Source organism: Carcharhinus amblyrhynchos, chromosome 9, assembly GCF_965287045.1.
Source record: "Carcharhinus amblyrhynchos chromosome 9, sCarAmb.v2.hapA, whole genome shotgun sequence".
Taxonomy (NCBI): Eukaryota; Metazoa; Chordata; class Chondrichthyes; order Carcharhiniformes; family Carcharhinidae; genus Carcharhinus; species Carcharhinus amblyrhynchos.
In genome coordinates this window covers 89155576-89181990 of record NC_137332.1, presented here as the reverse complement: position 1 = coordinate 89181990, position 26415 = coordinate 89155576, and the positions used below count along the sequence as shown (strand labels likewise).

General features: G+C 42.2%; 1 protein-coding gene across 1 annotated transcript in view; it reads left to right on the top strand.

Annotated features, from left to right (window-relative positions):
* LOC145348610 (putative G-protein coupled receptor 139) overlaps positions 1 to 21317 on the top strand; it is a 31177-nt gene extending 9860 nt beyond the window's left edge. The window contains exon 2 of the mRNA XM_080196786.1: positions 20419 to 21317. Within this exon, the coding sequence (XP_080052912.1) occupies positions 20419 to 21317 (899 nt within the window). The remainder of the gene's footprint in view (positions 1 to 20418) is intronic.
* The last annotated feature ends 5098 nt before the right edge of the window (positions 21318 to 26415 follow it).

Below are 26415 nucleotides of genomic sequence, written 5' to 3'. Positions count from 1 at the left end.
TAAGTAAGTTCGCTGATGACACGAAGGTTGGTCGTGTTGTGGATGGTCTGGAAGGATGGCAAAAGTTGCAGCAGGACATAGATAGGATGCAGGACTGGGCGGAGAAGTGGCAGATGGACTTCAACGCAGATAAATGTGTAGTCGTCCATTTTGGCAGAACCAACGGGATGAACGAGTACACTATCAAGGGCAGAAGTCTGAGTAGTGTTGAAGAGCAGAAGGATCTTGGGGTCCGGGTCCACAGGACTCTTAAATCGGCCTCGCAGGTGGAGGAGGTGGTCAAGAAGGCGTATGGTGTACTGGCCTTCATTAATCGAGGGATTGAGTTTAGGAGTCGGGAGGTAATGCTGCAACTTTATAAGACCCTTGTCAGGCCTCATTTAGAGTATTGTGCGCAGTTCTGGTCGCCTCACTATAGGAAAGATGTAGAAGCTATTGAGAGGGTACAGAGGAGATTTACAAGGATGTTGCCTGGACTGGGAGGCATGCCTTATGAAGTTAGGTTGAGGGAGCTGGGACTCTTTTCCCTGGAGAGACGAAGGTTGAGAGGTGACCTGATAGAAGTTTACAAAATGTTGAGAGGAATAGATAGGGTGGACTCTCAGAGGCTATTTCCCCAGGTAGAAATGGTTGCTACGAGAGGACACAGATTTAAGGTGCGGGGAGGGAGGTTCAGAAGTGATGTTAGGGGTAAGTTTTTCACTCAGAGGGTGGTGAGTGAATGGAATCGGCTGCCGTCAGTGGTGGTGGAGGCGAACTCGCTGGGGTCTTTTAAAAGACTTCTGGATGAGTATATGGGGTTTAATGAGATTGAGGGTTATAGATAGGTCTGTAGGTTGGTAGGTGTTGATGTGATCGGCACAACTCGTGGGCCGAAGGGCCTGTTTGTGCTGTAGTGTTCTATGTTCTATGTTCTATGTTCTAAATGCTGTGATGTGAAAGGCAACAACCAGCACCTGGCATCTTATTATAGCACTGTTGCCCATGTTTGGAGCAACGGTTCAGAGTTGCTTTAGGTTGTCTTTGCGGAACACAGAACACAAGTGTGAGTCAGCAGGAAATGATTCTGTGAGTGCCGCTTGATATATACCCTTCTCTGATAATTAAGATTGCACAGGAGGGCAGTAATTGGCTGGAATTACTCTGTCCTGCTTGTTGTGGACAGGAGATGGTTGCCCAGTGCTCCACATGGATAGGCACCTGCCAATGTTATAACTGTGCTGGAACAGTTTTGCCCATGCCAGGCAGTTCAGGAACACAGGATTTCAGTACTCTTCCCAGAATGTTGTCAAGGTACTTCGCAGTATTCAGTACCTCAGTGCTTGTTTTTAATATCACATAGATTTTTTTTGTATATAAGAAGAAAAATTGTATTTGTATTAATTAAAACCTCAGGACTAGAATAGAATCATAGAATCCCTACAGTGCAGAAGGAGGCCATTCAATCCATCGAGTCTGCACCAATCACAATCCCGCCCAGGTCCTAACCCCATAACCCCACGGATTACTCCTAGTAGTTCCCCTGATACTAAGGGGCAATTTACCATGACCAATCAACCTAACTTGCACAACTTTGTGCTGTGGGAGGAAACCGGAGCACCCTGAAGGAATCCATGCAGACACGGGGAAAATTTGCAAACTCCACACAGACAATGACCCAAGCCGGAAATTGAACCCCTGCGTCCTGAATGCTGTGAGGCAGCAGTGCTACACACTGTGCCACCATGCTGAGATGCAGCTTCCATTCAGAATTTCTGGCTGAATATCGTTGAATTTTTCATCTTTGTAATTTATACTGATGTGACTCAATTCCTCACCAGTGTGGATGGAAACATTGTGTTTCTGTTATTTGCTGAATTGTGTATCACCATTGATCACTGAACGTGGATCTTAAGTGTGATGTTTTGATTGTGGAATCATTTAGCTCTGTTAATCGCATGTAGTTCCACTGTTCAACATACAAGCAATCTTGTGTTGTAGCCTTCCATCATTTATACGCATGATGTCGGACACCTGTACCTTCCTGTAATCTTCATTGAACCAGAATTTTTCCCCATTCGTGATGCTGATTGTGGAGTGGGGGGATTTACTGGACCATGAATTTGCAGTTTGTGCTTGAATCAAATTCTACTGCTGCTGATCACCCGCACAGCCTCGTGCATTCAAAGGGTTTGGACCTGCTGTGCGCCTATCCAAGTTAACACACCATCAGCAGACAGCAGCATGCAACGAGATGGGCTACAATATTTCCAGAAAATGGTCACCACCAAAAGAAGAGAATTCAACCATTGACCCTGAACATTCAATGGCATCATATTCTGAATCTCTCACTATCTGCAGTCTGGGTGTTACCATTGAGCAGAAACATAATTGCCACACTCATGTCAATATCGTGGCTTGAGAAATAGGAAGAAGTTCAGGAACAAGGAAACTTAGAAATATGGAACACAAACACCAAAGTAGGCTTTTGTGTCCATTCATCTTGCTTTGCTATTCAGTGTAATCATGGTTGATCTTCTACCTTAACGCTATACTCCCATTTTCTCCCATTCTGTATGTCTCAGTATATCTATTTATTTCTTAAGTGTCACTTGGCCTCTACATCTTCATGTGATAGGCACCTCTACAAGTCACCATTCTCTTGCGTGCTCAAATTTGCCATAATCTCTCTCTTAAATGGCTAACCTTGTACTCTGAGCCCATTACCCTTTGCTCCAGAGACAAAGAAAATACAGCATAGGAACAGGCCCTTTGGCCCTCCAAGCCTGTACCCACCATAATGCCTTCTGGGTATTTGTCAAGACACCCCTTAAAAATCAGAATTGTATCTGAACAAAGAACAAAGAAAATTACACAACAGGAACAGGCCCTTCAGCCCTCCAAGCCTGCACCGACCATGCTGCCCAACTTAACTAAAACCCTCGAACCATATCCCTCTATTTCTATCCTATTCATGTACTTGTCAAGATGCCCCTTAAAAGTCACTACCATGTCCGTTTCCACTACCTACCCCGGCAACAAGTTCCACGCACTCACTATTCTCTGTGTAAAAAAACCTACCTTGTACATCTCCTTTAAACCTTCTCTCTTGCATCTTAAACCTATGCCCCCTAGTAATTGACTCTTCCACTCTGGGAAAAAGCTTCTGACTATCCACTCTGTCCATGCCTCTCATAATCTTGTAGACTTCTATCAGGTCTCCCCTCAACCTCCATCGCTCCAGTGAGAACAAACCAAGTTTCTCCAACTTCTCCTCATAGCGAATGCCCTCTATACCAGGCAACATTCTGGTAAATCTTTTCTGTACCCTCTCCAAAGCCTCCACATCTTTTTGGTAGAATGGCGACCAGAACTGAACACTGTATTCCAAGTGCTGCCTAACTAAAGTTCTATAAAGCTGCAACATGAACTTACCTGTACACTCAGTTCCCTCTGCCTATCAATACTCTTAAAGGTTCTGACATTTACTGTATATTTCCTATCTGCATTAGACTTTCCAAAATGCTCACATTTGTCCGGATTAAACTCCATCTGCCATTTCTCCGTCCAAATCTCCAACCGATCTACATCGTCCTTTATCATCTGACGGCCCTCATCGCTGTCTGCAATTCCAGCAACCTTTATGTCGTCCACAAATAATCAAAGCAGTTATATTTTCCTCCAAATCATTTATATATAATGCAAACAGCAAAGGTCCCAGCACTGATGCCTAAGGAATGTCACTAGTCACAGCTCTTCATTCAGAAACACACCCTTCCATTGCTACCCTCTGTCTTCTATGACTGAACCAGTTCTGTATACATTTTGCCAGCTCACCTCTGATCCCATACAACTTCACCTTCTGTACCAGTCTGCCATGAGGGACTTCGGCAAAGGCCGTACTGAAATCCATATAGACAATGTCCACTGCTCTACCCTCGTTAATCATCTTTGTCATTTCCTCAAAAACTTGATCAAGTTAGTGAGACACAACCTCCCCTTCACAAAACCATCTTGCCTCATGCTAATATGTCCAATTATTTCCAAGTCGGAGTAAATCATGTCTCGAAGAATCTGCTCCAGATTGATCTCCCAGACTCAGTGGAATGCTCTTGAAGTGGGTAAGAATCCCACTACGACAGGTGGTGAAATATGAATTCAATTAAATAACTGGATGACCATGAAATCGTTTTTGATTGACCTGGCCCACTAATGCCCTATAGGGAAATAAATATGGAATGTGTGTGTGGCTGGCTGGGTCAGCATTTTTTACCCATCCCTGCTTCCCCTCGAACTGAATGGTTTGCTAGACCACTCAAAGGGTATTTAAGAGTCAAATACATTGTTGTGTCTGGAGTCAAATGTAGATTAGATCAGGTAAGGACGGCAAATTTGGGTGGTCACATTGTGTTACCCCAGTCCAACGCCGGCATCTCCACATCAGATGTGGGTGGCACAGTGATTGGCACTGCTGGCTCAGAGTGCCGCGGACCCGGGTTCAATTCTGGCCTCGGGATACTGTCTGTGTGGACTTTCCACATTCCCCTTGTGTCTGTATGGGTTTCCTCTCACACTCCAAAGATGTGTGGGTTAGGTGAATTTTCTATAGTAAATTTCCCTTAGTATTAATGAACATAGAACATTACAGCGCAGAACAGGCCCTTTGGCCCACGATGTTGTGCCGACCAGTAAAACAATGACCCACTAACCTAAACCAATCCCTTTTCGTCCATAAACCTATCCACTGACCTCTTAAACGCCCCCAAACTAGGCGCATTTACAACCGCAGCAGGCAGGGCATTCCAATCCCTCACCACCCTCTGGGTAAAGAACCTACCCCTGACATCTGTCCTATAACTACCCCCCCTTAATTTAAAGCTATGCCCCCTCTTGCTAGCTTTCTCCATCCGAGGAAAAAGGCTATCACTGTCCACCCTATCTAAACCTCTAATCATCTTATATGTTTCAATAAGATCTCCTCTTAGCCGCCTTCTTTCCAGCGAAAACAACCCCAAATCCTTCAGTCTCTCCTCATAGGACCTCCCCTCCATACCAGGCAACATCCTGGTAAACCTCCTCTGCACCCTCTCCAAAGCCTCCACATCCTTCCTGTAATGTGGGGACCAGAACTGCACACAGTACTCCAAGTGTGGCCGCACCAGAGTTGTGTACAGTTGCAACATGACGCTGCGACTCCTAAATTCAATCCCCCTACCAATAAACGCCAAGACACCGTATGCCTTCTTAACAACCTTATCTACTTGATTCCCAACTTTCAGGGATCTATGTACACATACACCTAGATCCCTCTGTTCATCCACACTATTCAAAGTCCTCCCGTTAGCCCTATACTCAACACATCTGTTATTCCTACCAAAGTGAATTACCTCACACTTCTCCGCATTAAACTCCATCCGCCACCTCTCAGCCCAGCTCTGCAACCTGTCCAAGTCTTCCTGCAAACTATGACACCCTTCCTCACTATCTACCACACCTCCGACTTTGGTGTCATCAGCAAATTTACTAATCCACCCAACTATACCCTCATCCAGATCATTAATAAAAATTACAAACAGCAGTGGCCCCAAAACAGATCCCTGAGGCACACCACTCGTAACTGAACTCCATGACGAATATTTACCATCAACCACCACCCTCTGTCTCCTATCTGCTAGCCAATTCTTGATCCAATTTCCTAGATTACCCTCAATCCCATACATCTGCATTTTGTGCAGAAGCCTACCGTGGTGAACCTTATCAAACGCCTTACTAAAATCCATATATACCACGTCAACTGCCTTACCCCCATCCACCTCTTTGGTCACTTTCTCAAAAAACTCAATGAGGTTAGTAAGGCACGATCTACCCGCTACAAAACCATGCTGACTATCTCCAATCAATTCATTACTCTCCAAATAACTATAAATCCTATCCCTAATCATTTTTTCTAAAACCTTGCCCACAACAGAAGTGAGACTCACCGGTCTATAATTCCCGGGGAAGTCTCTGTTCCCCTTCTTAAACAATGGGACAACATTCGCTATCCTTCAATCTTCCGGTACTATGCCAGAGGCCAACGACAACCTGAAGATCAGAGGTAAAATGAGGTAAAATAGGTGGGGTTAAGGGGTATGGCCTGGGTGCGATTGTTGTCAGTGCAGGCTCAATGGGCCAAATGGCCTGCTTCGGTACTGTAGAGATTCTATGATTCCCTAAAGAACTTGTATGAACCATTAGAGTTTTTACAACAATTGACAATGGTTGCATGGCCATTATTACACTTCAAATTTCACATGTTTTTCATTGAATTTGACTTCCTTCAATATAGCAATTAGAATTCAATACATTACCCTAGGCATCTGATTACTAGTCCAGTAACAACAGCATTATGTCATCACCACCTTACACACCTGGTCTACATATGACTGGAAACTCGCTGCAGTGTGGTTTAATCCGAAATCCCCTAGCAAATCAGTTGTGTCAAACCATTGAAAAGTCACAAAGTAATGAAACTGAATGATCACCTGACATCAACTTAGGCATTGGAAATAATGCCACAGCTCTGTCACCCCTGTGAAGACCTCTTCACTAACACCTGGAGGCATGTGTCAAAATACGTAGATCTGTCTCAAAGGTAAGGCAAAAATCTGGCATTGACATGGTGAGGGAATCTTATCACAGACATGGAGTCCCAGCCACCAGCAGCAACATCTCTGTGTATGTCCAGACACAATGGAAGGGCAGGCTCAGCAGAGGTGGCGGCACAGTGATATAGCATCGTCAGAGAATTACTCGAATGTTCTGGCTTCAGGTCAAACATGGTTAAGGGAAAGCCCATGAGATCATTTGGGTCACTGCCTGTGTGGAATTTGCACATTATTCCTGTATCTGCGTGGCTTTCCTCCGTGTGCTCCGGTTTCCTCCCACAATCCGAAGATGTGCCTGTTAAGGTGGATTAGCCACGCTAAATTGCCCTTTACTGTCGGGGGGTGGGGGAGGGGTGGTGGTGGGTGGCAAGTATAAATGCTATGGGGATAAGGCCTGGGTGGGATCATGGTTGGTGCAGACTCTATGGGCCAAATGGCCTCCTTTGACAATGTAGGATTCTGTGATCCTATCACCACAGCCAATGCATCTCCTCACACTCCCCATCACCCCCATTGCAATCAATTGGAGTATCTCGACGTTGAAATCATTTGGAGGAATCAGTGCTGGTGGTAAGGATGCAGAATGCACTCTGTGTGGGGAGCGCAATGTCCATCATCAAGATTGGTTAGGTAACACAACCAGGGGCCCAGCTAATAGAGTCCTAAATGACAAAGCTGCTCGATTGGATCTGTGGATGGTGGTGTCAGAACCTGAAAAAGGGGGAAAAGAACATATTAATATAAAGTTACCAAGTATTGCAAGGGGAATTGGATAGAAAGAACAAAGAAAATTATAGCACAGGAACAGGCCCTTCAGTCCTCCAAGCCTGCACTGATCATGCTGCCCAACTGAACTAAAACCCCCTATCCTCCTGGGGACTATGTCCCTCTCTTCCCATCCTATTCATGTATTTGTCAAGATGCCCCTTAAAAGTCACTATCGTATCCGATTCCACTACCTCCCCTGGCAACGAGTTCCAGGCACCCACTACTATTTGTGTAAAAAACTTGCCTCATACACCTCCTTTACACCTTGCCCTTTGCACTTTAAACCTATACCCCCTAATAATTGACTCTTTCACCCTGGGAAAAAGCTTCTGACTATTCACTCTATCCATGCCTCTCATAATCTTGTAGACTTCTATCAACCTCCGTCGTTCCACTGAGAACAAGTCAGGTTTCTTCAACTTCTCCTCATAGCTAATGCCTTCCATACCAGGCAACATCCTAGTAAATCTTTTCTGTGCCCTCTCCAAAGCCTCCACATCCTTCTGGTAGTGTGGCGACCAGAACTGAACAAGTATGGCCTAACTAAGGGTCTATAAAGCTGCAACATGACTTGCCAATTTTCAAACTCAATGCCCCAGCCAATGAAGGCAAGCATGCCATATGCCTTTTTAACTACCTTGTCCACCTGCCTTGCCACTTCCAGTGAACTGTATACCTGTACACCCAGATCCCTATGCCTATCAATACTCTTAAAGGTTCTGCCATTTACTGTATATTTCCTATCTGTATTAGACCTTCCAAAATGCATTACCTCACATTTGTCCAGATTAAACTCCATCTGCCCTCTCTCTGTCCAAGTCTCCAACTGGTCTATATCCTGCTGTATCCTCTGGTGGTTCCCATTGTTATCCGCAAATCCACCAACCTTTGTGTCGTCTGCAAACTTACTAATCAAACCAGTTACATTTTCCTCCAAGTCATTTATATATATTACAAGCAAAGGAATGAGGTTATGCTTCACCTGTTCAAAGCACTCATGAGACAACACTGCAATATTGGCCACCTTCTTTAAGAAAGGATGTAAAGGCGTTGGAAGCAGCTCAGAGATGGATTAGCAAAGTAGTACCTGAAATGGGGTGTGTTGTGGTATGGGAAAAAGTTGCAGAGGCTAGGCTTGCATCCTTTAGAGCTTAAAGTGTCAAGAGATGACTATGAAAAAAATAAGAATCATAGCATCTTTCTAGTGTGAATGTGGGCAGGATGTATCCCTCATGGGAAAATATAGAATTTGGGGTCACTATTAAAAATAACATGGAGATAAGTCAGAATTTCTTTCTGTGAGAGGGTCGTGAGACTTGGAACTCTATTCCTAAAAACATGATGGACACAGAGTCTTTGAATACATCTGTGCAAAGTGGACCTGTATGGACTATCAGCATGCAAGGGAGTGATAGGTTATCAGGAGCAGGCAGGATGCACATTTGAAGTTCCTGTCAGGTCAACCATGCTTTTATTAAAATGTTGACTGGGCTCGAGATTCTGTATGGCTTACTTCTGATCCTTGTTCCTTCGTTCATACATTAACATCATCCTCACCACGCTAGTCTTCACAGATGTATCTACCCACAACTGGATGAATAGGCATAACAAATGAACAATACCTGTGGCAATGATGTCCCTTATTCACACTAAGGATATCCTATATCCTGCTGTGTAGCTCTACAATATTAACAAAAGCACAAATACATTCAAACACAATCCATAATTTCCTCATCCTGCATACCACGAACACACACCCCCCACTGCCCACTCTACAGTTCACACCAAAGAAGGCTGAATCCTCATTTAATGAAGAGTGCAGGAGGGGATGCCAGAGATAACAGAAGACGTAACTAAAAATCAACTGTCAATCTGATGAAGCTCCAACACAGGACTACAGCATACTTAGCAAGTGATAGACAGGGCTGAGCAATTGCAAAACCAAAGAAACAGATTGACACTCTGCAATCCTGCCATATCCTGTCAATAACTGTGAATAACTACAAAGCTCCCTGGAGGATAAGGCTCCACAAATAACCCCATTCCCCAAAATTGGATAGCCTAGCATATCAGTACAAAATATATGGTATAAGCATTTGCTAATCTATTCAGAAATGTCTATTGGATGATCCATCTTAGTTTCCAAGGAGGGCTTGGCCTCACAGATGGCAGTGTTCAGTCCATGTGATGACAAGAAATGGCTAAAGGTGCAGGATATTGCAGTGGCTATGGACCCTGTCAATAATCCCACAATATTGTTGAAGATTTATTCTCCAGGGCATGCTGTACCATTGGTGAAGTTATTCCTGTTTAGTGACAACACTATTGTGTGCCAGGAAATATGCAAAGCCACCTAGGGATGTACATTACTCAAAAAGAAGGACAAGCCCAACCCAGACAATGACCACCCAATCAGTCTACTCAGCGTAAATGGCAAAGTGATGAAAGATGACATTACACTGTCTTAAGTGGCACATGCTGAGCGGTTACCTGCTTAGGACTCTCAGTTTGGATTCCATCAGATCCACTAATATCCTGACTTTGGTTCAAACAAATACGAAGAAGCTAAATTGCAAAGGTGAAGTGAGAGCAACTGCTCTTGAAATTGAGGCAGATTTTGACTAAGTGCAGCATAAAGGAGCTGAATTTAATAAGTATTGAGAACTTTTGGACACATGAGGAATTGAACTGGTAAGACCTTCTCTTTACATTTTCTCAGTTCATTATTCTAATTAAAAGTTTGAAGATGTAGCTAACTCAGCTGACTTGACTGAGTGACAGTTAACTGTCAATCAGCTGAAGCGTAATGGGGGCCTCAATGGCTGCTAATTACTGTTGAAACGTAACTGTTGAGAGTCATCTCAGCTGATTTGAGCTATATTTAGGAAATGAACTTTGGAAGCAAACAATCAATGAACTTTGTGTGCATACAGTGGAGGGAGATCTCATCCTGAGTGAAACAAAACCGGAGTGAGAATGAGTACCAGGAATTTGGAATGCAGTGGGAACACATTGCAGAGGGGAAAGTGGTGTTTTTTTGTTTATTTTTCCCTTTGTTTTCTAACTTCATTAAATCTTCAGTGTGGCCTTGCCTCATTACAACTGTAGACACTACAAAGACAAGAGCTGATTGGCGAGTAGTTGCTAATGTCGAGTAAATGTTTGTGAGTATTCTCATCTGCGGTTTGTAAGGCCATTTTTGTGATTTCTGAATGTAACAGTTATATTCTTCAGTAAATGTGAGGTAACCATTTTGGTAGGAATAACAGCAAAATGGGCTATTATTTAAATGGTAATAAATGGTAATGGAACGTAATAAGGATCAGGTAAAATGGGCCTGAATTAATTAATATTATTTCATATTAACATGTTCCAAAGGTTTAGTTCAAAGGAGTAAGCCATGGCAGGAGAGCTCAAAGCTGCAGTGAGTTCCATATTTGATGAGGGAAGCTGGGAACATTTCCAATGCCCAGGACTAGTATATGTGGAGGAAGAACTTCCAGCTGCAAACTCCTGAAAACCTGGCTTTATATCTGGAGTGGCAACTGAGGACGCTTTTCAGCATCCATGAGACAGAGAGCATTGTGGATAATATGGAGAGGTGGTCACAGCAGGCTAAGAATCATAAGGCAGGAGGGAATTGAATGGCTACCAGACAAAGCTCTGGACAGTTAGTGCAGGAATCTCCTGTAACCATTGCCCTTCAAAACAGATTTACAGATTTGAAACTGTTGAGGGAAATGGCCTCTCCAGGGAAGGAGCAAAAATCAAAATCTGTGCACCATGGTAGGCTCAGCTTCACAGGGGAAGGAGGACTCATAATAAAGTGGATGAATTAATCATGCAATCAGACACAAGCAAGTATGATATAGTTGGGATTACAAAGACATGGCTGCAGGGTAACCGGAGTAAGAATTGAACATCATGGGGTATTCAGCCTCTAGGAACGATAAACAAAAAGGAAATGGTGGTGGAGATGCATTGCTGGTTAAAGTGGATATTAACACAATAGTAGGGGAAGAAATTCTCTCCAACAAAGTGGAATCTGTATGGGTAGAGCTGAGAAACAGAAAGGGGCAAAAAAACGTTAGTGGGGGTGTTGAACATAAATTCCCAAACTGCAGTGTTGATGTTGGGATCTGAATTAAAAAGGAAATTAGAGGTGCATGTGATGAAAGAACATCCACAATTATGGGTGACTTTAATCTGCATACAGGCTAGGCAAATCCAATTATACATTAGTATAATGGAGGAATGCTGGAAGTGTATACAGGATAGTTATTTGGATGAATATGTTGAAGAACCAACTAGAAAACAGGCCATCCCTGAATGGGTGTTGTCATCTGAGAAATTGGCAATCTAGTAGTACGAGACCCCTTGGGGAAGACTGAGATGATGTAAGAGTTTTTCATCACACTGGAGAATTATGTAATTGAAACTGAGATGAGGGCCCTGAATCTTAATAAAGGAGTCTATGATACCATGAGGTTAGAGTTGGCAGTGATGGATTGGGAAACTTTACTTAAAGGGATGATGGATAGGTAATGGCAAATATTCAACAAGTGTATGGGCGAACCGCACAATTGTCTCTTCCTGGTGCGAAAGTTAAATGGGACAAGGCTTAGAAGGGAAATTAGAGACAATCTTAGAGCAAGGAAGAGGCATACATATTGGCAAAAAAACAACAAACCTGTAGGTTGGGAGCAGGTTAAAATTCAACAAAGTAGGACAAAGGGATTGATTAAGAAGGGGGAAATAGAATACAAAACTAAGCTGGCTAGGGACAGAAATCTGATGGTAATTGTTTCTATAGGTATGCGAAGAGAAAACGATTGGTGAAGACAAATGTAGGTCCTTTATAGTTAGGAATAAATATATGATGTGGAAAGAAGAAACGAAAACAACTAAATACATACTTGGGTTCTATCTTCACAAGAAAGGGCATGAATAACATATCAGCAATGTTGGGCAGCACAGGGTTTAGTGAGAAGGAGGAACTGAAGGAAATCAATATTTGCAATGAAATGGTGTTGAGGAAATTGATGGAATTGAAGCCTAATAAATTCCCAGGGCCTGATAATCAACAGCCCAGAGTATGTAGGGTAATGGCCCTTAAATTGTGGATGCACTGGTGGTTATCTTCAAAAATTCTCTGGATGCTGGACAGTTCCTACAGATTAGAAGGTAGCTAATGTAACCCCATTATTTAAAAAAGGAGGATGAGAAAAAACAGGGAATTATAGGCCAATCATCCTGATGTTGGTAGTGGAGAAAATTCAGGAACTCATTATCAAAGATGTATTGCAGAGCACATGGTAAGCAGTGGTGGAATTGGACAGAGTCAACATAGATATATGGTTTGTGGTTGTAGTGCAGACTTGCAGTGGACTGAAAAGCTTGAGCTTGTAGATATTAAGAAAGAGGATGTGTTGGAGCTTTTGAAAAGCATCAAGTTAGATAAGTTGCCGGGACTGGATGGGATGTACCCCAGGCTACTGTGGGAAGTGAGGGAGGAGATTGCTGAGCGTCTAGCGATGATCTTTGCAAGAAGTATCACAACACCAGGTTAAAGTCCAACAGGTTTATTTGGCCTGTTGTTAAAGTCCAACAGGTTTATTTAAACCTGTTGGACTTTAACCTGGTGTTGTGAGACTTCTTACTATGTTTATCCCAGTCCAACACCTGCATCTCTACATGATGATCTTTGCATTATCAATGGAGACAGGAGAGGTTCCAGAGGATTGGAGGATTGCGGATGTTTGGGGGCGTTTAAGAGATCTCTGGATAGGTTTATGGACGAAAAGGGATTGGTATAGGCTAGTGGGTCATTGTTTTTGTAACTGGTCGGCGCAACATCGTGGGCCGAAGGGCCTGTTCTGCGCTGTAATGTTCTATGTTCTATGTTCTATGTTCTATGTTGTTCCTTTATTCAAGAAAGAGAGTAGAGATAGCCCTGTAAATTATAGACCAGTGAGTCTAACCTCAGTGGCAGATGGAGTTCAACCCAGATAAGTGTGAAGTGGTTCATTTTGGCAAGTCAAATAGGATGGCAGAATATAGTACTAATGGCAGGACTCTTGGCAGTGTGGAAGATCAGAAGGATCTTGGCGTCTGAGTTCATAGGTTGCTCAAAGCAACTGTGCTGGTTGAAGCTATGGTTAACAAGGCATATGGTGTACTGGCCTTCATCAATCAAGGAATTGAGTTTAGGAGTCAAGAGATAATGTTGCAGCTTTATAGGACCCTGGTCAGACCCCACTTGGAGTACTGTGCTCAGTTCTGATCGCCTCATTACAGAAAGGATGTGGAAGCCATTAAAAGGGTGCAGAGGAGATTTACAAGGATGTTGCCTGGATTGGGAAGCATGCCTCATGAGGATAGGTTGAGGGAGCTCGGCCTTTTCTCCTTGGAGAGATGAAGGATGAGGTGTGACTGGATAGAGGTGTATAAGATGTTGAGAAGTATTGATCAAGTGGATAGTCGGAGGCTTTTTCCCAGGGCTGAAATGGTTGTCACAAGAGGACACAGGTTTAAGGTGCTGGGGAGTAGGTACAGAGGAGATGTCAGGGGTAAATTTTTCACTCAGAGAGTGGTGGGTGCATGGAATGGGCTGCCGGCAACAGTGGTGGAGGTGGATGCGATAGTGTCCTTTAAAAGACTTCTAGATAAGTACATGGAACTTAATAAGATTGAGGGTTATAGGTAAGCCTAGTAATCTCTAAGGTAGGGACATGTCTGGCACAACTTTGTGGGCTGAAAGGCCTGTATTGTGCCATAGTTTTTCTATGTTTCTATGAAAGGGAAATCATTCTGGACAAGTCTCCTGAAATTGTTCAAGGATATAGCTAGTAGCCTTGATGAGGGGATGAAAGTGAATGGATTTATTTGGATTTTCTGAAGACTTTTGGCAAAGTCCCGTGGGAGAGATTAGTGTCTAAAATTAAAATGGGATTGAGGGCACTTTAGTAAAATGGATAGAAATTTGTTTGGCAGACAAGGAACAGAGTAGGCATAAATGGAATTTTTTTCCAATGCAGGTAGTAACTAGAAGGGATCTGTGCTAGGATACCAGCAGTATACAATAGATATTAATGATGTAGATTAGGCAATTAAATCTAATACCTCCAATTTGCAAAATTAACAAAGCTGCATGGGAGGCTCAGCTATAAGGAGGATGCTTCAGTGTGATGTGTACAAACAATCTGAGTGGGCAAATGCATGGCAGATGCAGTATAATGTGGATACATATGAGATTATCCACTTTGTAGCAAAAACAGGAAGACAGATTATTTTCTGAATGGCTATCAATTGAGAAGGTGGAATGTGCAATGTGACACGTGTCTCTTTGTACACTTTTCACTGAAGTTAGGTATGCAAGTGCAGCAGGCAGTAAAGAAGACAAATAGTATTTTGGTCTTCATAGCGAGGGGATTTGAATATAGGAGCGGGGTTGTCTGGCTGTAATTATATGTGGCCTTAGTGAAGCCACACATGCAATATTTTGTGCAGTTTTTTACTCCTTATCTGAGGATTTTCTTGCCGCGCAGTGAAGGTTTATCAGGCTGTTTTCTGGTAGGGCAGGAGTGAAATATGAGGAAAGATTTAGACAATTAGGATAATATTCACAGAAGTTTAGAACTATGAGCGGAAATCTCATAGAAACTGAAGCACAAGGCAAGACAGTTAAGAGGCAGGAATGGTACTCGCAATGGTGGGGATGTCCAGAATCAGGGGCCAAAACATAAGGGTACAGGATAAACCTTTTAGGGGTGTAATGAGGAGAAATGTCTTCATCCAGGAAGTGGTACGCCTTTACAATTCACTACTGCAGAAAGCATTTGAGGCATTAACGTTGAATGTTTTCAAGAATGAGTAAATGGCCTCATCCAATATAATGAATGGACTACTCCTGTTTCTATTTTCTGTAGAATCAGAGGAAAACTCTCTGATTATTGTATTCATATTGGCACAAAGGAAGAAGTTTTTGGTGATTACAGTGAGCAGCGTCTCTGTTCCATGACATCAATGCAGGAGTTCCACAAAAGAGTGTCCTAAGCTCAACAAATATCAACTATTTCATCAGTGTCCTTCCTGGCATCATAAAAATTGATGTGGGGATGTTTACTGGTCTTTACACACTGATCAGTACCATTCGTAACTCCTCATACTGAAGCAGTCCATGTTCAAATGTAGACAAACCTGGACAATATAATGGCTGAAGCTGGCAAGTTTCAATGACCCCAAAAAGAGGTGATTTAACCATCACCACTTGACAGTCAATGGCATTACCATCGCTGAATCTCCCACTGTAAATATCCTACAAATTATCATTGAATTGAAACTCACCTGGATTAGGATATAAATAGCTTGCTTACTATAGCAGATCAGAAGCTAAGCATCCTGTGGCATCTAACTTACCTGCTAATTCCCAAAGGCCAATCCACCATCTACAAGGCACCAGCCAGGAGTGATTGAATACTGTTACTTGCCTGAATGAGTGCAGCTCCAACAACACTGAAAAGGTTAATAACATCCAGGATGAAGCAGATCGCTTGATTGGAACACAATCCAGAAATATTGTCTCCCTCCACCATTGGCACACTGTTGCAGAAGATTTTACCATCTGCAAGAATGCATTGCTGGAATTCACCAACATTCCTTTTAAACCCACTAATAACACCATATGGATGGACAAAGAACAACTTGTGAACAACCTGGAAGTTCCCTCTTAAGCCACCCATTGACCTGACTTGGAAAACGATTGCCATTGCTTTCCCTCTCGCTTAACCAAAGCCCAAGAACTTTCTCCCTAATGGCAATGGTGGGGGTTCTTATAGCAGTTTATTAAGGTAGCTAACCACCCCATTCTCGGTGGCAATAAGCTATGGACAAGTACTGGTCTGGCCAGTGGAGCCCACATCCTTTACTGAATGGAAATATATATCTTCCGTGTGAACTTGGCAAGGCAAATGGGATTGTCACTCACACAAATGCAGTTATAGACTCAGTCATCTGGGTTAGGAAATTCGGAGAGGGTGAGTTCATGTAGATCCAGCCGTCTTTCTGAGCCTTGCACCACCTTCTGCATGCTAAAGCTGGCAAATATGCCAGCTTTTTATTACGGCCAAGTATACTGATGGACATTGTCATTAGCAGGCTCTGAGTACTGTCTGTGCCATTGTTGTATTCAGTGATTGATGCAATTTGGAGGAATACTGGTTCACCAGACAAGTGATGATGATAGGTGCAAATCAGGACATGGTCACATTGTCCATGTTTGAAATAATCCATTGGACTGCATGAAATTTGGAATCAGTGTTATGTGCTCTCAAGACAATTCCCTCCTAACTTTATGCCACTATATGCCTGGTGGACTGACTTTTTGGTGAGTAGAATGTGTTCTTGGATGTCCCACCAATTAGTATATCTACATTGTATGATGGGATAGGAAGCACATAAGCAAAGTTAGGCATGATCAGTGGTATAGTAAACATTTTAAAAGGACATGTAAAATTAAGAAGGCAGCTGATAGTTTCAATGAATAGGGAAAAATCAAGTGACCAATAAATTTTGAGGTGTAAGATCATCAAAATTTGACAACAGGGTACTTAGTGGTGAGAAAATTAGACATGATTCTTCTAGGGACTAGGTGGATTACTCATTACTTGTTTCAGACAATGTAAATTAACTATTAATATTGTCATTGGATATTGTTCTACTGGGTGTCTATAAGAGGCCTGGAATACAAAGGGGGTAGAAGATAGTTAAGATCTATGAAAAAAAAACAAATGCAGACATGGGGTATTATGAGGAACTCTGGATAAGATGGAAAAGAGTATTGTATTTGTTTGGGGAGGGAATGTATGATCGATTATATCAGATGAAAATTGGAATTTAAGGGATAAGTTAAGAAGAGGGGCGATCAAAGCTGTTGTTGATCCAGGAATGGAAAATGATAGAATTGATTGAATGGGATAGACATGGTGATTTGGTCTCTGAGTGTGGCCGGGGAGGTTGGGGTATCTAATCCTGCTATTGTGAAGTTTAATACCAGAATCACAGTGTAAAAATGAGCCAAACATTCCTGGATTTATTTTTAAAGCACAGAATGAGAGGGAATTGGAATTCTATTCTGCAAAACATAGTCAATGCTACAATAATTTTTTGTTTAAAATGGGTGCTTGATAAATCTGAATTTGAAAATCTTATTTTGAGGTATACTAGAAATCAGTCTCTCATCCTAGGAACAAATCAAGTACTACTCATGGCAATATCTCAAATGTACGTAAAGCCTCACTTAAAAATGGAAACCAATTTAAAAAACTACTCAAGGTAATTTCTCATCAAAGCTGTGACATTTTCAGCTACATTTTTTGACTCAGATTCCCACTCATAAAACTTTTGCCGTCCCGTTGCTTGCTGGTTTCACATGTTGACATGTTGATATTACGAATGCACACAAGTCCGTGGTGGCACGGTTGTTACCACTGGTGCCTCACAGCACCAGTTCAATTCCCAGCTTGGGTCACTGTCTATCCAGAGACTGCATGTTCTCCCCATGTCTGCATGGGTTTCCTCTGGATGCTCCCTTTTCTTCCCGCTGTCCAAAATACATGCTGGTTAGATGCATTGGCCGTGCTAAATCTTCCCTCAATGTAGCTAAACAGACACCGGAGTGTGGCAACCAGGGGATTTTCACAGTAACCTTGTTGCAGTGTTAATGTAAGCCTATTTGTGACATCAATAAATTAACTTTAAAAGAAGTCCCTCTGAACACAGAAAATATGCTTTCAGTCTTTCCTGAAAGCATATTCTGTCATGGTTTTTCAGTTTGGATGCCTAAATACAGATGCCAGAATTCAAAATTTTAAAGCAGGCAACAACTTGCATTGCATGTAAAATAGCTGCTATTTGGCTGGCAGCTCAACTGTGGTTCAGGTAGTGTCACTGGTGGGGGTGATGGCCTATTGATATTGCTAGACTATTAATTCAAAAATTCAGCTAATAATCTGGGGGGACCAGGTTTCAAATCCTGCCATGGCAGATAGTGGAGTTTGAATTGAATAAAAATATCTGGAATTAAGAATCTACTGATGACAATGAAACCATTGTACATTGTCAGAAAAACCCATCTAGTTCACTGATTTCCTTTAGGGAAGGAAATCTGTCACGCCTACCTGGTCTGGTCTACAGGTGAATCCAGAGCCACATCAATGTGATTAACTCTCAACTGCCCTCAGGCAATTAGAGATAGGCAATAAATGCTGGCCAGCCAGCGACGCTATGCCCCAAAATGAATGCACAATATGCCAAGGAACTTTTGTCCATGATTCTTTGATCAATTTAAAATGTGCAATGTGTGAACATGGTCCTTTCTTCTGCAAATACCATGACCTTTGCATAGTATATGTAGCTTTTAGCCAGTGTAAGTGAGTGTCATTGAAGACACGATTGGTAATCTTAAAGTGGCCATTAGCTTAATTCTTCGTATTTGTTTATCAAATGCTATATACAATTGCAGAATCATATTAAACACTTGTAATGTTGTTTTGAGTTGTTGTTGAGTACAGTCTGCTCACTGAGAACATCTGAATGGAAATGCAGTTTATTCCAGCTCGCCAGTTATTGGGACGTGGAACCTATAGATTTAATGTTGCACCAAGTTTGCAAATGCATTACTTTTGAAAAAAAACTACTTTATAATCCTTACTGCCAAAGTAAATATGTTTTTATTCATTCATGGGACATGGGCAACACTGGCTGGTCAGCAGTTATTGTCCATTCCCAAAAAAACCATGATGTCCTGCAATATACCCATAATAACAGATTGCTGCCCATTCAATTCACCTGCCTTCATAGTTTTGTAGTCTATTTCTACCCTCGTCACAATTTACATTCCCACTTCAGCATTGTATATTCAGCAAACATAGATATCTGTTTACTCACTGATATAGGTTGGACATACCTGTGGCCCAGCACAGATCATAGTGAAGCTGCAATAGTTTCAGGCAGCCAACTTAATCCATATTCACTATTCCCTTTCACTCAATCAACCATCCATTTATGTTTACATATTATATCCAACATTTATCATACTGAAATTTTTCTATGTATTCAATCATGGGGGGGCGGGGGGGTGGGAGGGGGGGAGCTGCTAATTAGACCAGCATTCATAGCCCATTCCGAATTATCCTTGAATAGATGGTAATGAGTTAGCTGCCTTCTGTAGTAAAAAATCTTGCAGTGCTGTTTGGATGGAATTTCCAAAATAAACTGATGTATGGTTCCAAATCACAGTGATACTTGCAGGGAAGCTTTTATGTGGCAACTTGTTCAGTCACATTTTTCCCATTGGAAACCCAAGAGTATCAGTTCTCCTGGTCCCGCTTTTTACAAATTTAGGATTTACACACTCAACTGGAAAATTCTGCTTTACTTAAAATATATTGACTATGTTATTTCATGCTGATATTTAATTGTATAATTAACAGTCCCTTACAATTTCATGCCAAGATTTTTGAGATGATGGAAATCATGCTTACTAAACCATAACATTTTGTAATCACCCTCCATCCTTTCTTAAATAGCAATTTTTTCATTTGATATGAATGTTCCAAAAAGCAGGGAATTTTGAAAAATGACATGTACTTCTCTATGCAATCAATCCTTTTACAATCCTATGCTGTAGCTCTTCAGCTTCTAGGGATTGTCAGTTATTTTCCATTTTGCGCTAGCTCCTACCAGCCCTCGTAATACACCACAAGAAAATATCCTCTCCATAGGCAACGCAGTTACATGCAGCTCAACACGTTTCTCGTGTACTCATTTCCCTTATGGCATGTCGCATTCATTGCTGACAATCAGGTTTATATCATTTGCTCTGCCGACAACACAGCATCGACTATTGAATCACATTGTGCCATTTAATACAGACACAATAATAAGAATTTCCCAATGCTGTCAGTTGTTCATTTGGCAATGTATGGTCAGTAATACTTTTATTCCTTTTTTCGCTCTCTTGTAGTTAACTTGTTGGCGATTGTGATTCTGTCCCGAGGAAATTGTGGTCTATCGAAATGTATTACTTATTACTTGGTCGGAATGTCAGCAGCTGATCTCCTTGTCGTTATCACTGATCCAATATTAAGGTGGAACGTTCAAATTTATTACCCAAATTCATTCCTGAATATTACTCCTGTTTGCAGTCTCATTTACTTTTTGAGGTTTGCAACCACAATGATTTCTGTCTGGCTCACCGTTGTATTCACCTTTGATCGATTTGTCGCAATTTGTTGTGAGAAACTGAAAACAAAATACTGCACAGCAAAATCCGCGGCTATAGTGATAGGAACTGTGAGTATGGTGGGCTGTTTAGTATCTATCCCTTGGTACTTCATCTATGAACCGTATTATATAATTGATAATGTTCCTTGGGATTGTATCGCTAAAAAGAGCTTCTTTAGATCATCCATTTGGGGTGCATTTGACATGTTTCATCGTGTCTTAACGCCTTGCGTCCCATTCATTTTGATTCTGCTGCTGAATGTTCTGACAGTCAGGCGTATTTTAGCAGCTAGTAGAGTCCGCAAGGGCCTCCGGGGCCAGAGCAATGGAGAGAATAAAAAGGACCCGGAGATGGAGAACCGAAGGAAATCCATAATTTTACTCTTCAGCATTTCCGGCAGCTTTATTCTGTTATGGATGACCCGGGTTGTGTATCAAATTTATGCACGAGTTACAAATATTCAATATTACTATTCTTACTCTGACCCTCGTTACATCACTGAATCTACATCAATGATGCTTCAGCTTCTTAGTACTTGTACTAACACTTGCATTTACGTCTTGACCCAAGCGAAATTCAGAGAGGAACTGAAGAATGCATTGAAATGTCCATTCGTCCTGATCGATAAATTGAATTAAGCATAGCTATGGCTGAATGTTTTGAGGCACTGGAACGAAATGTCTTCATTCCAAGCAAGCTACGGTCATTGAAATATATATGATACATTATTAATATATGTCATGTCATTACTATTAAACTCTTCTTGAAATTTTCTGACCTTTTATTCAAAACTTGCATTTAAAGGCACATGAATTGCTTCTTAAAAAGTCCAATACAAGTGATCATGTAAATTGTATACCTCACACACTGCAAAACTTGACACCATAACATGTGCCATTGCGTATAATATGTTTCTATCCCAGGAATGATTTAGCTTGTGCAACAGATGTTCAGCTACATACTGTGTTTTCTTTGTACCCATTGAAATGCAGAACTCCATACCAGGGTCACTGTGTAAAATTTCAGAACTCTAATAATTTCACTTTTTATTTTCCAGTATGCCTTATTGTGGATAAATTCTCTGTAACATTACAGAATGTATATTGTATGTCACATTCAGTCAGGAGGTAATCTCTGTAGTCAGTTTTCCTATAGTAAGCGTCTCACACTGATTAATAAGAATCCACAGAACGTGTCCGAGCATTCATTAGTTTGCATGCTTGTGCATATATCTTTGTACGTGTTTGTACATTGTGTGCCTATTTGCGCAGTATGTCTGAGTCTGGGCATTGTGTGTGTGTGTGTGTGTGTGTGTGTGTGTGTGTGTGTGCGAGAGAGAGAGGAGGGGAGGAGAGAGCGAGAGAGAATGCTCTGCTGAAAATAATGCTGTTATGTTTTAATAAAATGCAAATGCCTCTTTTGTTCCTCATATCCTCAGCAGCGTTCAAAATATTGTTGCAGCTGCATCGGACCCAAATATTCTGTTTACAGAAATGTGTCCTTAGTACTAAACTATGTTGTTGAACAAGTAAGGCTCAACATAATTGCTCTCCCACTATGATTACTGAAACGTGTTTTCTGCCTATATGATGCAAACTAAATCATTGTCAAAATCTTAAAGAAAATGGCTTCCCACAGTTTAAATGGAACATAATATTAAAAAACAATGTGAGGTCAAGCAGGACTCAGAAAGTGGTTTTCAAATATATTAAATTAAGTAGCTGGTGTATTAAATAAAATGAAGTTGCACGATCTGACACAAATCAAGACTTTGCGGTATGATTTTATACAAACAGATCCAACATTCATGCAAAGCCTAGAAATACACAGCGGCGACAAAGTACGTGGGGAAGTCTGCAGAGATTCACCTTTAGCAGTTTAATGTCTGCTCAGCACCTATTGAGCATGCACCAATTTTATATACATAGAAAATAGAACATAGAACATTACAGCGCAGAACAGGCCCTTCGGCCCACGATGTTGCGCCGACCAGTTACAAAACAATGACCCACTAACCTAAACCAATCCCTTTTCGTCCATAAACCTATCCACAGATCTCTTAAACGCCCCCAAACTAGGCGCATTTACAACTGCAGCAGGCAGGGCATTCCAATCCCTCACCACCCTCTGGGTAAAGAACCTACCCCTGACATCCGTCCTATAACTACCCCCCCTTAATTTAAAGCCATGCCCCCTCGTGCTAGATTTCTCCATCAGAGGAAAAAGACTATCACTATCCACCCTATCTAAACCTCTAATCATCTTATACGTTTCAATAAGATCCCCTCTTAGCCGCCTTCTTTCCAGCGAAAACAACCCCAAATCCCTCAGCCTCTCCTCATAGGACCTCCCCTCCATACCAGGCAACATCCTGGTAAACCTCCTCTGCACCCTCTCCAAAGCCTCCACATCCTTCCTGTAATGTGGGGACCAGAACTGCACACAGTACTCCAAGTGCGGCCGCACCAGAGTTGTGTACAGTTGCAACATAACGCTGCGACTCCTAAATTCAATCCCCCTACCAATAAACGCCAAGACACCGTATGCCTTCTTAACAACCTTATCTACTTGATTCCCAACTTTCAGGGATCTATGTACACATACACCTAGATCCCTCTGCTCATCCACACTATTCAAAGTCCTCCCGTTAGCCCTATACTCGACACATCTGTTATTCCTACCAAAGTGAATTACCTCACACTTCTCCGCATTAAACTCCATCCGCCACCTCTCAGCCCAGCTCTGCAACCTGTCTAAGTCTTCCTGCAAACTATGACACCCTTCCTCACTATCTACCACACCTCCGACTTTGGTGTCATCAGCAAATTTACTAATCCACCCAACTATACCCTCATCCAGATCATTAATAAAAATTACAAACAGCAGTGGCCCCAAAACAGATCCCTGAGGCACACCACTCGTAACCAAACTCCATGATGAACATTTACCATCAACCACCACCCTCTGTCTCCTATCCGCTAGCCAATTCCTGATCCAATTCCCTAGATCACCCTCAATCCCATACATCTGCATTTTCTGCAGAAGCAGAACCATGGTGAACCTTATCAAACGCCTTACTAAAATCCATATACACCACGTCCACTGCCTTACCCCCATCCACCTCTTTGGTCACTTTCTCAAAAAACTCAATAACGTTAGTAAGGCACGATCTACCCGCCACAAAACCATGCTGACTATCTCCAATCAATTCATTACTCTCCAAATAACTATAAATCCTATCCCTAATAATTTTTTCTAAAACCTTGCCCACAACAGAAGTGAGACTCACCGGTCTATAATTCCCGGGGAAGTCTCTGTTCCCCTTCTTAAACAATGGGACAACATTCGCTAACCTCCAATCTTCCGGTACTATACCAGAGGCCAATGACGACCTGAAGATCAGAGCCAGAGGCTCTGCAATCACTTCTCTTGCCTCCCAGAGAATCCTGGGGTAAATCCCATCCGGACCAGGGGACTTATCTATTTTCAGACCCTCCAGAATATCCAGCACATCCTCCTTATCAACTGTAACACTGTCAATTCTACTCCCCTGCAACCCAGTGTCCTCCTCAGCTATATCCATGTCCCCCTGCGTGAACACCGAAGAGAAATATTGGTTCAATGCCTCTCCAATCTCCTCCGGTTCCACACATAACTTCCCTCTGCTGTCTATAACTGGCCTTAATCTTGCCCTAACCAACCTTCTGTTCTTGACATACCTATAGAATGCCTTAGGATTCTCCTTAACCCTATCAGCCAAAGTCTTCTCATGTCCTCTTTTAGCCCTTCTTAGCTCACTCTTCAACTCTCTCGTAGCCAATCTAAAGTTTTCTAGTGCACTACCCGAGCCCTCACGTCTCATCCGAACATAAGCCTCCTTTTTCCTTTTAACCAATGAATCAACTTTTTTGGTGCACCACGGTTCCCTAGCCTTACCAATTCCTCCTTGCCTGACAGGGACATACCTATCACGGACTCGCAGTAGCTGCTCCTTGAAAAAACTCCACATTTCGGACGTTCCCAGTCCCTGTAATCTCCTAGTCCAACCTATGCTTCCTAATTCTCTCCTAATAGCCTCATAATTACCCTTCCCCCAGCTAAAACCACTGGCCCGAGGTTCATGCCTATCCCTTTCCATCACTAAGGTGAACGTAACCGAATTGTGGTCACTATCACCAAAATGCACACCAATTCCAAGTCTAGCACCTGGTCTGGCTCATTTCCCAGCACCAAATCCAATATAGCCTCACCTCTAGTTGGCCTATCTACATACTGAGTCAAAAAACCTTCCTGCACGCTTTGTACAAAAACTGACCCCTCTAACGAGCTAGAGCTATAACAATTCCAATCAATATTAGTAAAGTTAAAATCCCCCATAACAATTACCCTATTACTTTCACTCCTAACCAGGATTGTCTCCGCAATCCTTTCCTCAACCTCTCTAGAACTTCTAGGAGGTCTATAAAAGACTCCCAACAGGGTGACCTCTCCACTCCTATTTCTAATCTCCGCCCATACTACCTCAACAGACAAGTCCTCATCAAACTTCCTCTCTGACACTGTGATACAGTCCCTGACCAATAATGCTACCCCTCCCCCCCTTCTACCTCCTTCTCTACTCCGACTAAAACATTTGAACCCCGGGACCTGCAGCAACCATTCCTGCCCCTGCTCTATCCATGTCTCTGAAATGGGTAACTGTGTAGAGTGATTCAATCCCATTTATCCTATGTAAATATCAATGACAGATGTATCGCTGTAGAGCCCTTCAAATTTCACTGACCCATTCTACATCTTCTTCCTTCGCTAAACAATTCACTGCTCTAAAATGTGAAACACAACTTGAAAACTTTAACAATGCTGCTGAAAATAGGTCACAGGGAGCAACATGTACTAAATGGTAACACAAGAAGGCTGCAATCGATTCACGCTTAGTACAGCATAGAAACATGGAAATGCAGAATCTAGGATGTCTGATAGACCATTTGGAAATTCGTGTCTCTGCACCCCCAACCCCAACCACCACCATTTGACACAATCATGGCTGACTTGGTTGTGATCTCAATTTTGCTTTTCTTGTCTGTCACCATAATCCTTGACTCCCATGTATGTCAGTAATCTCGAATTCCATTTTGAATAAATTGAACGACCCAGTCTCCAATGTTTTCTGAGGAAGGGGATTCCATAAACTAACAGATTGGAAGTACTCCTCCTCAAAGGCAGACCCTTTATAATTAAACTGTATTTCCTTGATGAAGGGTGGGATTCCCAGGCCACACACGCCCAGGTCAATGGACATTTGCGTGATCTGCCCCCGCCCACTACAATTTCCATGGTGGGCAGGAGAGGAGAACTCCCCCCATAGATTCCCCACAAGCGTAAGGATTGTCTTGGTATCTGCCTCACCAAGTTCCCACACTATCACACATTCATCATCAGGTAAATTCTTATTCTAAACTCCCATGGATACAAAACCAATCTGTTCAAACTTTCCTCATAACAATTCCCATCATCCAGCAATGAGATGAGTGAAATTTCTCTAAACTGCCTTGAACACGGTTGTGTCTTTTATTCTTCAAAAGGCATAGGAAACTGTACACAAAGTTCCACATGTGGACTGGCCAAGTTACATTTCAGCTGCAGAAAAATATCCTTGCCTGTATATTCTATTTCTAGTGCAAAAACACGCTGATGCGCTGCTAGGCCCTGAGACGTCACTACCCATGGACTATATTA